We start from the raw sequence: 16,509 nt of genomic DNA, 5'->3' as shown, positions 1-16,509 counted from the left end.
ATATAGTCTGAACGATGCATGATTGATAATTACACTGTTCAACGGTGATATATCGGGAAAATCACCGAAAAATTAATAGAAAAAAATGTTGTAACCAATACGACACAATATGTAAAACAAAAATTAAAGTCAAACAAAAAATAATTGAATCTTTAGATTTGTTGATTAGTAGGTGATCAAAATATACATACGTTAGTTCGAGTTCTTGTGTATTTAGAAAATATTCGTTAGGAAATTCACCTATTAAAATTAGATGTACGATCTGAGTCGATTCGAATTAGTTAAGATAAATCTTGGAACCGAAATGACATATATATATATATATATAATTCATATAAAATTATATGAGATAATATACATACATATATATATATACACTATGCCTTACCATATTACTTGTTTTTATTTAATTAATTAACATTTCGAACTTTTTAATTTTTATCAGGTCGGAATGGTGAATTTGTGAAAGCAGCCTACATATTTTTTTACAGTCTCAAATCACAATGGATTGTAGGAGAGAAAATAGTATACATGAATAGATTTTGCGATTTGGTTAGGTGATTATCAGTTTTTTATTAGGTCAGGTAATATGCCTTACCATATTACTTGTTTTTATTTAATTAATTAACTTTTCGAACTTTTTAATTTTTATCAGGTCGGAATGGTGAAATTGGGCCATTGGGATACAAGTATACATCACCGTCTTTTGCTTCCTGATAAAGGGCATTCGGCATTCAGTTCAGATACACGTATATATATATATATATATATATATATATTTATATTATTTGCAACATAATACATACGAGATATAGAATGCAAGCTAGAAGTGTATAGGGTTTTAAGGGTTCCCGGTTAACAATCGCAAAAAAATGAAAACAACGGTATCTCTTGTCGATTTTCTGTCCATTCAGTTGTTTAATTTTCTCAGCATTAAATTGCTTTGATTGCGGGTGTGTACTTTGTAACTTTTGAATCGATGATTTCAGGGTGAGCAGAGGGAAGAAGAAAGAAGACGACTGGAGGAGTTGGTCGAAAGCAATCCCGATGACTCATCCCTTCATTTTCAGCTTGTAAGTTGCAATAAAAGGAATAGTAATAGCAAATATCGGTTCATTTTGTTTGTTTCCTTGTTTTTTTTATTGTTCTCAGCAAAATACCGATACTAACGGAAGCAATGCACATGTGAATTTGCATTGCAGGGAGTATGCTTGTGGGAAACACGAACAGAGAAAGAGAAAGAGAAAGAGAAAGAGAAAGAGAAAGCGGCAGAGCAGTGGGTGATTTCCGTTAAACAAAACCCTAAAAACGCAGCTGCCTTCACATACTTGGGCCACTACTATGCCACTGATTTGGTCGATATCCCAAGGGCTATCAAATGTTACCAGCGAGCTCTATCACTTCAACCCGATGATTCCGATGCTGCGGTATATATATTCATCCTATATTTGTCTATTTCGTTACTTCTTCTTTGATTGATAAATAAAATACGCTCGCAGGAAGCTTTGTGTGATTTGTTGGACAGACAAGGGAAGGAGACCTTGGAGCTTGCAATTTGCAAAGATGCTTCTCACAACTCTCCCAGGGCTTTCTGGGCTTTCCGCCGATTGGGTTTTCTCCAGGTTTTCCCTTATCTTTTCTCATTTGAAAGAGTTGAAGTTTTATTTATTTATTTATTTTAATTTTTATTGGTGTGCATATGCATTCATCAAATGGAGCAGGTTCATCAAAAGCAATGGCCTGAAGCTGTACAAAGTCTTCAACATGCCATTCGCGGCTATCCCACTTCTCCTGACTTGTGGGAAGTAGGTTCCCCCTTTAATTATACTACCTACCTATTCTGTTTTCAACATGTTGTTTAATTTTGTGCACCCTTGTCGAATAATAACTCATTTTTCTTCTAGGCTCTTGGTCTTGCCTACCACCGACTTGGCATGTTTACTGCCGCTATTAAGGTATTTCACTTCCCATTCGTCTTCTAAACTTATTTTGATCTTCAGAGCAAAATACTCCTCAACTTATTTGGTATGTGATTCACATACCACAAATATGGAATTGGGGCAATTAGGCATTAGATGCTTTCGTCAGGTATGCTGCAATGCTGCATAACTTGGAAAACTTAAGAACAAACAGTTAACTGATTGCTATTTTCATGTGTACAAATGAACATGCAGAAAGCAAGACATCCCATTCATTTCAATATTTTCTTATTTGTCTTATCCATGCACATCATAAAGAAGGCTCCCCTTTTAATTGTCAAAGGATTTCTTTCCTAAATTTATCTTCTGGGTCCTATATGACCATTGAGCAATTAATTTATTATGGCATTTTTTAACAGTCCTATTCGCGAGCTATTGAATTGGAGGATACAAGAGTCTTTGCACTGATTGAATGTGGAAACATCTTTTTGATGCTTGGTTCCTTTAGAAAGGTAAATCTTTTTTGCTATGTTTTCCTTCTGATTCACTATGTCTTTATCTTTGTATCATTTGTAGAGGTTGGAGCGCTCATGGATATTAAGCTGACAAGTTTTGATTTTCTTTTATTGCACTACTCTTCATGCATGCTTTATGAAATGATGGCAACCATGTGAAATGGCATTGTCTTTATTCATCAAGGGAATTGAGCAATTTCAGCAAGCACTTAAGATCTCACCACATAATATGTCTGCACTCTATGGACTTGCTTCTGGGCTGCTTGGTATGTCAAAAGAATGTAGAAACTCAGGAGCATTTAGATGGGCAGCTTCATTATTAGAGGTTAATCATCTTCCAGTTTCATTGAGTAAATTGCAACTATAATGATGGAAAAAGCAAGAAGATAATAGTTCTATCATGGATTGTTGCAGGATGCATGTAAAGTTGCAGAAGCAAGCATCCAAGCAGCTGGAAATTCATCATGTACATGGAAGTTACATGGTGATATTCTGGTAAATAATCTAAATTTAGCCCTTAGACATCCTTTGATTTTTATCTATTTATTTTTAAATTTTGGTGGGGAAGGGGGGAATCACCTTATGTGCACCGTATTTGTTAGCAATCCTATTCTTATAACATAATCAATTCAATATTGAGGGATATATTTCTCCTGGCCAGCTTACATATGCACAAGTTTTTCCATGGACGGGGGAGAGCCAAACTTCAGAATATAATGCAGAAGCTTTCAAGAAGTCCATATATTCATGGAAGAATACCTGCCGTTTGGCTGCTATTTCTGCCAGAAACTCATATCAACAAGCTTTGCACTTAGCCCCATGGCAGGCTAACATCTATGTCGACATTGCAATTAGTTCTAATCTAATTTCTTCTTTCAATGAGGATTACACACTTGATAATACTTGGTAAGATCTTGGGTGTTCTTTTTTCTTTCTTTTTTTGCACAACCATTTCATGTTCCTGCAGATTTGCTTGTTTGACATGTTATCTTCTTTTTTTTTTTTATCAGGAAGTTACCAGAGAAGTTGACATTGGGGGCTTTAGCACTAGAGGGTGAGAATTTTGAGTTCTGGGTGGCTTTGAGCTGTTTGTCCGAGTGCAATGCATTGAGACAGCATGCTTTAATCAGGGGACTGCAGTTGGATGTGTCTTTAGCTAATGCTTGGGCATATCTTGGAAAGGTACCATCCACTTATTTTATTTTCCTGGATTTAGTTTTAAGTTTGAAAATAAATTAACTTTTTTTATTTATTTATGAATTGACTAATGTTGCATTTACAATGTGCTGAGTATGTAGAAAAATAAAATCTTGTTTAGGCAGGCTATATTCTATGGGAAGAATGCTGATGATATCAGATGTCATATTCAGTAGGTGATTAGTAGTTTGGTCCCTGAATCTGTTGTGTTAGAAGTCACTTTCTACAGATGGTCAGAAACATGAAAAAAGTGCAATTCTTAGCTTAAATGCAACCCAAAGATTAACCTTTGAAGTGTATGCTTAAAATTGTGTTGATCCATGCTTGTTGTTAAGAATCTAATTGTTGATGTCTTGATGAATATCTACCAACTCTATGTTTTGGCAGCTTTATAGCGAAGAGAATAAGAAATTGGCTACGCAAGCATTTGACTCTGCTAGAGGTATAGATCCATCATTGCCATTGCCGTGGGCTGGCATGTCAGTTGATACTCAAACTGGGTAAAGTTTTTACCTGTTTCTGTTAACAAGATACTTAGAAATGATTTGTTGGTTAATAGTCATATCAATACTGAACCACACTCGATTTTTTAGGGATTCAACACCAGATGATGCTTTTGAGAGTTGCCTACGTGCTGTGGAGATATTGCCGGTAAGTGTTCATATTTATGTTTTATGCTATCCCCACAATATGAAATTAACATTGAATTAATTTTTTTCTGCATGATCCTGTATGGTCAGAACAGAAACTAGTATATGAATGTGGTAATCATATCATACCAGAACAATTTTAACTGTATGGGTTGACCTGCATTTTACAAATACTTTATGCAACTGTAATCAGATCTTTGCTTTATTTGCAGCTTGCAGAGTTTCAAATTGGACTTGCTAAACTTTCTTTGCTTTCAGGGAACCTTTCATCGTCCCAGGTATAGCAAGTAAAATGTCTGTACATCTTCAAAAAAGGGGAGAAAAAGGAAACATGGGAAAGTCACATAAGTCTATTAGAATCAAATAGTGCCAAACAAATGGAATGACATTTCTAACACTGAAAGAAAGTCAACCTCACAAATAGTTGAAACATACCAGTATTCAGAATTCTGATTGTTTCAAGACACATATCTGCTATTCTCCTGAAAGATTTAGCTGTAGCAAAGCTGATAAGAACCAAGCTTTAACAACTAAGTGATAGTTGTGTTTTATAACAGGTATTTGCAGCTATGCAGCAGGCTGTTCAACGTGCACCACATTACAGTGAATCCCATAATTTAAATGGGCTAGTTCATGAGGCACATTTGAATTTTCAAGCTGCCATTGCTTCTTATAGGCTAGCTCGCTATGCCATCAAGGTGTCTTCAGGCACTGTCCTCAAGTCTCATTTGAAAGACGTATCTACTAATTTGGCTAGATCACTTATAAAGGTAAAGAACTTGATTTTTTCATGTACAAGTGTAGGTTTTAGACATTTGATTATATCTTTTAATTTAATCTTATTGTCAGTTTGTCACAGACTCATAAGCATAAAAAACTTAGTTTATCCTTTCTTTAATTAGCAAACTTTTTTTATAAGAGTTATAGGCCTCGTTAAAAACCCCCTTCATGATTAATGGAGCTTGTAGAGAAGCTCCTTAATCAGCGGAAGGAGGAAAAGAGTGCCTTAAAATTTCATTAATAACAAGATAAGATACATAACAATTACAACACCCAAAAAGTTCCCTTACATAAAAACCTTAAACCCAAAAATAACAGCCCTTAACATCAACACTGAACTCAGCTTATTCCAGCCTTAGCTAAGGCATCAGCCTCTAAGTTAGCTGTCTTAGCAACCCATCTAACCACACCCTCAAAATCTTTGAGCCTATCAACGATGTCTTTTACAATAAAAGCATACACATCTGGACATAGTTCAACATTCTTGATCCAGTCCACTGCCACCTTACTATCACTCTCAATAATCAAACAATCCTTAACAAGCCCTCGAAAAGAGACGAAGAAAAGTAAACCCTTTTGAATAGCTTTAAGCTCCATCAAGATAGGAGGACCCGGACGAGAAGGCTCCTTGAAAGAACCTAAAATCGAACCATTATCATTTCTTAGAACGCCACCTAAACCACTCCTCTTCCAGTCAAAGCTAGTAGCAGCATCTACAATCAATTTAATGAAGCCCTTAGGAGGAGGGGACCAAGGAACAATCGATTTGAATACTGAACTAGAATTTCCTAGAGAAGGATCAGATATAAGAGAATCCTTAGGAATAGAAATCTCACTGTACTTGGCTAAGAACCAAGAAGCAAGCCTAAACCTTGCTAAGAAAAATAATTCGGTCTAGTCTAACTTCCCCCCTTCGAACACAATGGCATTCCTGACTTTCAAGATGGTTCATAAAACAACCCTTGGAACAAATGACCATATAGAAGAATTGGTCTTCAAATCTTCCCATGCTAGTAGAAAACTCTTAGCATTTTCATGGAAAACAGAATGTCCAAATTATTCCATAATGTCCACACAATAGAACAAGTAAAAAATAAATGTGATAAAGACTCCTCCTCCAACTTTCAAAGTGGGCATAAAACATCATCAATACCCTGAACCCTCTTTTAAACAGTTTTGTCTTTACTGCCAGTTTCTGAAGAACAACTTGCCACACAAACGATTCCACTCTTGGAGGTAGCAGACCCCTCCAAATTATGTTTTTCCAGAAATGAACCTCCTCCGAACCCGATGAACACAACTTAACACGAGCTAACATAATACATACCATCCTCATTGCCTTTCCAAATCAGACCATCATTGGATTCTTTAGATAGGCTGATATTCGAAATGATTGACATCATATTAGACCATTGTTCAAATTCCCAATCATTCAAATTTCTTCTCAATTGAACATTCCAAAACCAACCCATAGATTGATATTCACCAAACTCGATTAATTTGCCAAGCTTGTTTGAGGAAATGGAAAACAGTTTAGGAAAAATAAGCAAAAGTGGATAATCCATAGCCCAAGGATCTTGCCAAAACCGAATGAACTCACCATTACCTACTTGAAAACTACACATGCTTCGAAGCTTCGAACCAAAAGGTTCTTCTTTGAAATGGTTGTTCACCACCGATCTCCAAATCCAAGAAGCTTGAGTTGGAACCTTACTATCAAACAATAATAATAATGAATCAATATTGTATTTGCTGCAAATCATCTTCCTCCAAACAAAGTTTCTGTCATTAGCAAACCTCCAAGACCATTTCCCTAATAGAGCTTTGTTCATATTGTTAAGACTCAGCACACCCAAGCCTCCCTCATTCTTTGGTTTACACACAATGGACTAATTAACCCAATGTATCTTGTTTTTATCAATACCCCCTCCCCATAAGAACTTAGACATAATTGAATTTAGGATTTTGTTAACCGAGGCTAAAATCTTAAGCAAAGACAAAAAATACATTGGAAGCGAGCATAGGACCGACTTAACCAATACCAATCTTCCTGCTAATGAAAGAGTAGAAGCCTTCCAACCAACAAGTTTCTTGTGAAAATTCTGAACCACCGGATCCCAAAGAGCTGATGAATTCTTATTAGCACCAAGAGGAAGTCCTAGGTATTCTGAAGAAAAGCCCCCAACTGAAGAACCAATAGTCCTTGCCTAGTCTTCAACCTCCTGTTGATTCGCATTAATTCCAAACAATTTGCATTTCTTTAGATTCAACTGAAGTCCATAAATAACTTCAATTACTTTAAGAACCCTCTTGACATTCAAAATTTGCATCTTCGAAGCACCACAAAAGATTATGAGGTCATCGGCATATTGCAAATGAGTTAAGTTCATAGACCCCTCCTCCCTACCTATTACCAATCCAGTAAAAACCCCTCAAAAACTGCCTTTAGAAGTAATAAATTAAGAAGTTCCCCTACTAAATTGAACAACAGTGGAGACAGAGAACAACCCTGACGAAGACCCTTTGCCATTGGGAATTCTTCAGAAGGAACCCCATTGACCAATACTGACACAGAGGCTGTAGTTACACATTTCCTTATCCAACCACTCTATCTGGAACCAAAGCCCATTTTCTCCATAACTTTAAACATAATAGGCCAATCAACTGTATCATAAGCCTTCTTGAAGTTCACCTTAAAAACACAACCCTTGAGTTTTTTTTTCCTCCAAAAATCAATTCCCTCATTAGCAATAAGAGAGCAGTCCAAGATTTGACAACCAGGGATGAAAACAAATTGTGTGGAACTGATGATGTCTTTGATGCAACTTCTTAACCTCCTCGAAAGGCACTTAGATAGGATCTTATATAACCCTCCTACTAAGCTAATAGGTCTATAGTCATCCAAACCACCAATGTTGGAGCTCTTCGGAATGAGAGTGATGAAAGTGTTATTAATACCATGTTCCCAATCTTTCCCCTCGTAGAAATTGTGGAAAAATTTTAGAATGTCTTCCTTTAGGACATGCCAGAACCTTTTGAAAAAACCTAAATTTAATCCATCTGGCCCAGGAGCTTTGTTACTGTCACACGAATTTAATGTCTCCCAAATTTCTTCCTCCGAAAACTCTTTTTCTAAATGAAGACTTTGCTCCAAAGAAATTCTAGAAAAATTCAGCCTTATATCTTCCATTTCCAATGTAGACCGAAAATTAAAGATTTTGAAAAAGTAATCCCTGACAGTGGCCTTGATAACAGTAGGGTCTTGGATAATCTTTCCTTTGACATTTAGAGCATCAATAACATTCCTCTTTCTCCTAACTGAAGCACAAGTATGGAAAAATCTGGTGATGCGATCCCTGTCTTCTACCCATTTCGATCTGGAATTTTGGTACCAAATTTGCTCCTCAATCTTATAAAGTCTCCATAATTCTGTTTGAAGGGTATTCAACTCTGTTGCTTTTTCACTATCACATACATCTTGCAACTGCTGGACCTCTTCCTCTAACTTGTGAATCTTCCTTTTTAATTCTGTAATCGATTCTCCTGGAAACTGATCTCTCCTCCCAGCCCAATTTTTAATGGCTAGTTTGGTTCTTTTCAGGATACTCAAAATTCTAACTTTTCTTTGATTTTTCTTGCAGTCTTGAATGGAAAAACTGACCAGATCCTCAAAGCCATCCTCATCCATCAAATAATTAAAGAGTCTAAAAGGTTTTTTACCCCAATTTGCTCCTCCAGTCTGAAGAATTATAGCATTAAGATCTGACACAGACCTGGGAAGTAAAGATTGAGCGATTTTAGGAAAAGCAGCCAAGAAGTGAGCATCAACCAAAAACCTATCCAGTCTTACAAAAGTGGGGATATCTTTATTATTGCACCATGTGAACCTACCCCCATTCAAAGGTAGATCAATTAACCCTGTTTGTTGAATAAAATGGCTGAAGATCCCCATAGAATTTCTGTTTTGAGTTCTTCCTACCTTCTCCTCTTATGATAAGTAAACATTGAAGTCCCCTCCCACGCATAATGGAAGATTTTGTCCATTCAGAAACGTGCACAACTCTTCAAAAAAACTAGCTTTCTCATCCTCCACTGAAGGTCCGTAAACGTTAATGAAGCCACATCTAAATTGATTAGATCGAAATTTCCCTGAAATAGCAATAAATCTTCTACTAATGTACTGATTTTCCAACTCGAACGTGTTGTCATCCAACAACACAGTAAACCTCCTGATGAACCAACCGCTAGTGATTCTATAAACCCTTGAAGATTATTCAGCCCACTCCTAAGAAAAGATCTCTTTATCTTCACAGATTTGGTTTCTTGCAACCAAAGAAATGAAGGAGAGTTCTTTGCCACCAATCTTTGAACAGCCCTCTGTTTCTCCTTTCTTCTCAAACCCCTAACATTCCATGGAACAATTATTAACTGTCTTCATAATTAATTAATCAGTAATTTGATTACCCCCATAATAAAAACTCCTTAATTGTCCAAATTCATGTCATTCTCCAAGTTGATATTTTTTTTTCCAAAAAGGTTATCTTCCCTTGCTTAAAAGATACCCCCAGTAGCTTACTAATTTCCCAAGTAGTTAAGGCTTCCTCCAAGAGATCCGAAAAGGCTGAAGATGATACTGTTGTGATACTAATTTGATCTAAGGCTTCCCTTAACAGTAGTCTTCTGACTCTTCTGTTGAACAAGTTGGATTTGAAACCATAACTATCTCCTTCTGAAAACCATCCTTCAATCTCATTATCGAAGGTCCTGTCAAATGAAAGTCTCTCAATAGTAGGTTCCACATAGCGTTGATTGTTCAAATCTGCTACCAATTTAACTGTTCGAACTGAACTTAAGGCCAGATCATTTTCCTTCTGACTGCCAAAGGCTCCTTCTGTTTCAGATATAAAGTTTTGGTCATTCCCAAACCAATATTTTCTCTCCCTAGACCTTTTGTAAACCTTTTTATAGCTGAACAATCTTCTCCTCTCCAACGGTTCACTCTTTGTAGATAACAAACATTTAGACCGATAAAACGATCTACCCCTTGAATTTCTTTCTGTAAATTCTGTATTAGGCTCTATCAACATTAATTCAGCTTCTTGATCCTCTATTCCAGCATGATCAGTTATATGGATTCTCTCCCTTATCTTCTTCCTCTTTACTGGCAGACACAGGCAGATTAAGTTTATGTTCCATTTCCCGAATCATACATTGATTTTCAGAACTTTCTTTCTTTTTTTCAATTCCCATAATCTTTAAATTAATAGCTGGCCCATAAGGATAGAGTCTCGATAGTGGAGACATGGACTCACAATCACTTTCGGTATGGGCTTGTTCATTTTCCAGCAAATTGAAATTTTTCCTAATGCCCAACCCCTCAAATTTTCCTGTCGATTTTCTCCCAGAAACCAGAATATCTGACAGACTTCCTTTATTATGTTCCCCAGCACTCTCCTGTTGCCTTGACTTTAACCCTCCATAGCCGCAAACAAAGTCTGCAACTCCAGTACCATCCATCCACTTTTCAACCCTATACCGAGTTCCTTTTGTCAGACTGATCACTTTTTTCAAACTTTTCTGATGCCCAATCTTCCTCCTTCTCCGACGCTGCACCCTCACCTGATCTATCCTCCGATGCCATCTCTGAATACAATTTTGAAGCTGCAGGTGATTTTTTAAAGACAGGCCCTATCTTTATTTTTACCTTATATGATCTCCCATAAGATCCTAACGTGATCACTTCTGGAACGTTAAAGGGGCTCGCCACCCTCAACAGCAACCTTGCCACCGCCATATATTCTCTTTTCGCCACAGAGTCATGAATGCGCATCATCTTCCCCCCACCTCTGAACCAGCTTCTCCAAAAAAGGAGCATTCCAACACAACATAGGAACACCATCAAGTTCCACCGAACAAAAGGCCAATGGAACTCCATCTTCACTCAGAAGAGGTTCAAGCCAATCAAACCAAAAAAAATAATTCCTCTTTCTTATTCGACCACACCTCATTAAACTCTTCAATCGAACCGAAAGTCACCTGGCAGGATTTCCAAGCGTAACCCCAGCTGGCAATCTTTACCTTAATCCCATCACTGGCCAAACCCTTTTGAACCAGCTCTAAATCGAATAAAGGTTTGATGATTCCTATTAAAGATCTTCTAACCCACTCTGATTCATCCGAAGGGACGTGCATCTCCCATACATTTCTCATCCCAGGAGCCCTTCGAGAGCAACCTTCTCTTTGATCCTTTAACACCGTTTCATCCCTACCATTCAAGACTAAAGCATCCTTTTATGATTTTCCATCTCTCAAGCTGCTCAAAGAATAATCTCCCTCTCTTTTTCTCCTATATTCTCCCCTGTTTAATTCCTCTTTTCCTGTCTTGGGTCTGCTGGTATCAGCAATCCTATACCTATAGCTTTGGTATTCCGCAGCCCCTACAGTGACTCTCTTCCCATCAATCCACACTCCATTGATGTTTTCAATCGCCTTCTTTAAGCCTTCCTCCTTCTCAAATTGAACGAAAGCGAACGTTTGATTCCTATACTTAGGATTTTTTGAAACACTCGGAATGTATACCCTCACTACTTTTCCCTGATGTTGGAAAAGTTCTCTAACTGTTCTCCTAGATACCCTCTTACTCAAGTTATCCACAAACGCCGTCCATTCCTGACTGGAGGAAGGATGAGTTACCTGATCTCTTTTTTCTCTCACTCGACCTCTCTCTCTCTCTTGACCATTCTCTCTCATCTTTTATTATACACCGTAAGTTCTAATTCATTTAGTTTCTATGATTTGGTAACATTAATTAGCAAACTTTTACTTTGTTTATTTCATGGGCAGGCAGGGAATGCTGCTGGTGCTGTGCAAGAATGTGAAGACTTGGACAAAGAAGGTTTTTATTATAATACCCCTTTAGTCTTTTAATGGCTATGGCTATCATGTTTTTCTTTATCTAATTCGAAACATCCGGATAAAGAACATAGTTGACTTTTGACTTCTCTAGATTTTATGTTTTCTCTGAATGAAACTAGTTTCTATTTTTGAGCTTAGAAGAAGTGTGATTAATTTGTTGTATGTAATGTGTTTTCTGTAAGGTATGCTTGATGCTGAAGGTTTGCAAATATATGCTTTCTCGTTATGGCGACTGGGTGATCATGACTCTGCCATCTCTGTGACTAGAACCCTAGCTGCCGGCGTTTCTAGCATGGACAGGATATCTGCAGCTGTGTCTGTTAGTTTCATTTGTAGATTGCTGTACTACATTTCTGGACTTGATGTAGCAATTGGTAGCATTCTGAAAATGCCAAAGGAACTCTTTAGAAGTTCAAAAATAAGCTTTATTGTCTCTGCCATTAATGCGCTGGATCAGAATAATAGGCTGGAATCCATTATTTCAAGCAGTCGTTCCTTTCTTGCATCACAAGAGGATATCACCAGAATGCACTATCTAATAGCACTTAGCAAACTAGTATGCTTGCTCTGTTGATTTTAGATTGGGTTTTCAATTATGTACCAGTTTAGACCAATGCTTATGCCACTATACTTCTGGTTTATGCACAGATTAAAAATGGGACAAAGGATCACATTGGGTTTCAGAGTGGAATCAGTCATCTTAGAAAAGCTCTTCACATGTACCCTAACAGTAATTTAATAAGGTATATTTTGATTCTAGCTGGCATTTTTTTGGAAGTCCCTAAGCAACAATTAGGAATTTAAAAAGGTGCTATTTGTTATTACTGTGTGCGTTTTGCTGCTACCTATACCAAACATGGAATATATATTTAGTCTAAGCTTTCCACCAAAAAACTTGAAAGTCTAACATCATTGTCGTGTGAACAGGAATCTACTTGGTTATCTTTTGCTAGGCAGTGAAGTGTGGGGAAATAGTCATCTGTCAAGTAGATGTTCCATCATCGATGCTTCTGACTCTAAGAAAAAAGAGGGCTTAAAGTCTGGCTGGGAGATTTTCAGTGCCGGGGCAGTTGCTTGCCATGCAATCGGCAATAGTGAACCGAGGTTCTCTTTCCCAACATGTGGCTGTCAATGCTCGGGTTCTGGAGCTGTGCAAGAACTACAAAAGTATTTTAACTATCACCTGTTATAGGTTATTTATTTCTTTCATGGTTATTGGCTTGTAGGTTAATACTCTAGAAACCAGTGGGTTGTTCGCTGCATTTTAGGAGTTTGTTACTTATTGCAACCCTGAATGGAATACATTATGCAATTCCTAAATTTGGCATAGATAACAATTTTCTTTACTCTACCTTAAGAAGGTCTACCTGCATCCCCTCCCCTCAAAGAAGAGGATGAAAATCTCTGTGTTTGTTATGTAATCAAAAATGATCTATTTTCAATTTGCAGGTGCTTACGCAGAGAGCCATGGAACCATAATGCACGATACTTGCTTGTTCTTAATCTTTTACAGAAAGCACGGGAAGAGAGATTTCCTGTAAACATTTGTATTGTTCTTGAGCGCCTCATAAGTGTGGCTCTTTTTGATGAGTTCTATTCCGGAAAAGAAGCCCCTTCTCAATATCAAAAGTTTCAGCTTTTTTTATGTGCTTCTGAGATTCTTTTGCAAAGTGGGAATATAATGGGCTGTATTGACCAGGCAAAAGATGCTTCAGCACTTCTTCTTCCAGATAGCTACCAGTTTTTTGGACACTTACTATTATGTCGTGCCTATGCTGCTGAAGGAAATTTAAAAAATTCTAAAGAAGAATATCAAAGGTGCTTGGAGCTTAAGACAGATTTTCATGTTGGTTGGTTATGCCTAAAAGTAATGGAATCTCAATATCAAGAGCAAACTCTTTCAAATATTTTTGATTTAGCCTTCGAGGAAGGCTCAAAAGGGAGGAATGATTCATGGAATATGTGGATGGCTGTATATAGTTTAGTGATGGGTATGATATGTATATGGAATCAGGATTTTCTTTCCGCAGAGGAATTTCTGGGTCAACCTTGTTCGTTAACCAGTGCTGAAAGCTGCATTTTCCTTTGTCATGGTATCCACCTATTGATGGAGATTAGTTTTTTTGGATGATTTCTTCTAAGTATCAATATGCTGATTTAAGGTTCAGCTACTTATGGATTTTTGTGTGCGAGTGTATTTTAATTTTCCCTTCTCATGGAGGCAATATTGTTGATGGTTCAGGTGTCACTTCTATGGAGATTGCTAAGAGGTGTAATGATTCAGAATCTTTATCCAATGCCATAAGGAGTCTCAGTAAAGTTCAACAGACTTCATCGGTCCCAATACCCATTGTCTCAGCATTGTTAGCCCAAGCAGAAGGAAGCATTGGATCCAGGAAAAAATGGGAGAGAAACCTTCGCCTTGAATGGTTTTCTTGGCCACCAGGTTCACTCCTAGTCCACCCTTTCTTTTTAATGTTGTATCTGTGTTGTTTTTGGTTTATACATTCGCACAGACGTATATATTGTCACTGAGGGTGTGTTTGGACGAGGAATTTGAAGGAGGAAACATATTTGTACTGAGATTTTCAAAAAATTTAATGTAAAATTTCATTGTTTGACAAGACAAAATTAGAACTTCAAAAAATTCTTAAAATTTGAAAGAGGAATTTAGATGGCTTAAATTCTCTTTTCAAAATCCATCTATACAGGTGGAATTTATGAAATACCTTGATTTTTGTTGAGATTAACATTTCTTATATTTTCTTTTTCTATGTGATTACTATTATTTTTCAATTCTAATTATAAAACTCTTTTCAAAATATTTTTTTTCTATTTTTTTTTCTATTAGATATCTATTCATTTTTACAAATCTAGTGACATCCATATTGCTTTATTTAATTTTTAATATTATTATTTCTATATCATAAAGATTTTATCTGGAATTCTCTTTCTATTAATCAAACAATGTAATAATTATTTCTGACATCTTCAAAATTTTAAAATTCCTCGTCCATAACGCAGTAGTGTATGTCTACACATGTTTGTGAAATTGGTTGATTACTTACTATGTTGCTGGAGATTTTGAAGAGATTACAAAAGAACAAGCTCTACTGTTAATTGCAATGTTAGCGCCTCCTCCCTGACTGGTTGATGCATTTCTTGTTCCATATAAAGGGGAAATGGCAAAGGAGTTGGGGTTGGGGGTGCTAAACAGTTGTCCAAGAGCCTGTCATAGTATTCAGTGGCTAAACAAACTTGCTTATTTTTTTATTTAGTTCTCAACAACGAGTAATCACTTGATGTATATTGAAAAGGGGTCAAATTCTTCTGTTATTCCATGTACTATGCATAAGTTGTGAATATAGTCCTTGTATAATTTGATCATTTTTAGTCCTTGTACTTTTCAAGTTTTGAAATTTGGTCCTGACCCAAATTGTAGCCGTGAAATGCAAATCAAATGTTACTATTCATCCATGTTATATGCAAGTTATAGATTTATTTCATGTTCTCCAATTTGATAATTTTAAGTTCCTCTATTTTAATCTTAGTGTCCCGACTCAAATAATAGTCTTAATGTTCTTTTTTTTTTTTTTTTGAGACGAGTCTTAATGTTCTTGTATTATTTGAATCGGGACTATAATTTCAAAATTCAAAAAGTGCAGAGGCTTGAATTGTCTAAATTAGAGTACATAGGCTAAATCCACAACTTATGTATAGTACAAGAACTAGTGACATTATTTGACTACAAAAGCCACAACCAAGTATATACGAAGGCTTTTGTTGGGTTACTCTTCCCCGTCGGGAACTTAATCATTTCTCTCATCTCATACATGTAAAACTTCCAAGCTCGCTACTCTGTGTAGGAAGCTGAACCTCCCATGTAGCTTTCAACAACCCAAGTCTTGTCAATTAAGAGATGTATAATGAGTAAAAGTTATATTAGACCGATCACTTTATCTGGGTCTTGCGAAATGGGATCCTTTTATACTGACTATTTATTTTCATGGGAGTAGTCTGTAAACGAGTGCTGCTAGACATTAGCATCCATTGTGTCACTGGATGTTCTGTCAATGGAAGGATTAACCCTAATATACTAAATCTAATTTCATAATCGGGCTTGATACATAAATGTTTCTCGATTGTGAATAAAAACATTTGATGCTAAAGCAAAAGTAGCTCCATCTTCAATGATGATTCACACGAGTAATGTTTATTTTTTGTGCAGAAATGAGACCGGCAGAACTTTTCTTTCAAATGCATTTACTTGCGAGACGGGTTGAATCTGAGTCTGACAGTTCATCCAGGGTGGAGTGCTGCCAAAGTCCCCTGCAATGGGTTCTTCAAGCCATCCACACAAACCCTTCTGACTCGAGATATTGGAAAGTTTTGCCCAAGCTTCTGTAACAACAGGGACTCAATTCTGCAAATTGAACAATATGCAAAACTTTCAAGATCGTGTTTTGTTTATACAGATTACAGAATGAATGCCAAGTAGGACTTGTTCTTCATCTTAAACTTGGATTTTGTGGA

At 36.7% G+C, this 16,509-nt stretch overlaps 1 protein-coding gene across 1 annotated transcript in view; it reads left to right on the top strand.

Moving 5' to 3' along the window:
- LOC120129114 (tetratricopeptide repeat protein SKI3) overlaps positions 1–16,509 on the top strand; it is a 27,208-nt gene extending 10,699 nt beyond the window's left edge. The window contains exons 2-24 of the mRNA XM_039146729.1: positions 287–290; positions 796–884; positions 990–1,073; positions 1,203–1,427; positions 1,500–1,622; positions 1,722–1,805; positions 1,905–1,955; positions 2,339–2,431; positions 2,619–2,759; positions 2,849–2,929; positions 3,096–3,340; positions 3,445–3,616; positions 4,019–4,131; positions 4,225–4,282; positions 4,494–4,559; positions 4,839–5,051; positions 11,905–11,956; positions 12,159–12,532; positions 12,625–12,719; positions 12,904–13,143; positions 13,426–14,069; positions 14,219–14,422; positions 16,205–16,509. Coding sequence (XP_039002660.1) covers positions 873–884; positions 990–1,073; positions 1,203–1,427; positions 1,500–1,622; positions 1,722–1,805; positions 1,905–1,955; positions 2,339–2,431; positions 2,619–2,759; positions 2,849–2,929; positions 3,096–3,340; positions 3,445–3,616; positions 4,019–4,131; positions 4,225–4,282; positions 4,494–4,559; positions 4,839–5,051; positions 11,905–11,956; positions 12,159–12,532; positions 12,625–12,719; positions 12,904–13,143; positions 13,426–14,069; positions 14,219–14,422; positions 16,205–16,383 — 3,549 coding nt within the window. The 5' untranslated portion in view covers positions 287–290; positions 796–872 and the 3' untranslated portion in view covers positions 16,384–16,509. The remainder of the gene's footprint in view (positions 1–286; positions 291–795; positions 885–989; positions 1,074–1,202; positions 1,428–1,499; positions 1,623–1,721; positions 1,806–1,904; positions 1,956–2,338; positions 2,432–2,618; positions 2,760–2,848; positions 2,930–3,095; positions 3,341–3,444; positions 3,617–4,018; positions 4,132–4,224; positions 4,283–4,493; positions 4,560–4,838; positions 5,052–11,904; positions 11,957–12,158; positions 12,533–12,624; positions 12,720–12,903; positions 13,144–13,425; positions 14,070–14,218; positions 14,423–16,204) is intronic.

Source organism: Hibiscus syriacus, unplaced genomic scaffold (assembly GCF_006381635.1).
Source record: "Hibiscus syriacus cultivar Baekdansim isolate YM2019G1 unplaced genomic scaffold, ASM638163v2 tig00000132_pilon, whole genome shotgun sequence".
NCBI classification, from domain to species: domain Eukaryota; kingdom Viridiplantae; phylum Streptophyta; class Magnoliopsida; order Malvales; family Malvaceae; genus Hibiscus; species Hibiscus syriacus.
Note: the sequence above shows the minus strand (reverse complement) of the source record. Positions and strands in the feature narration are given on the sequence as shown.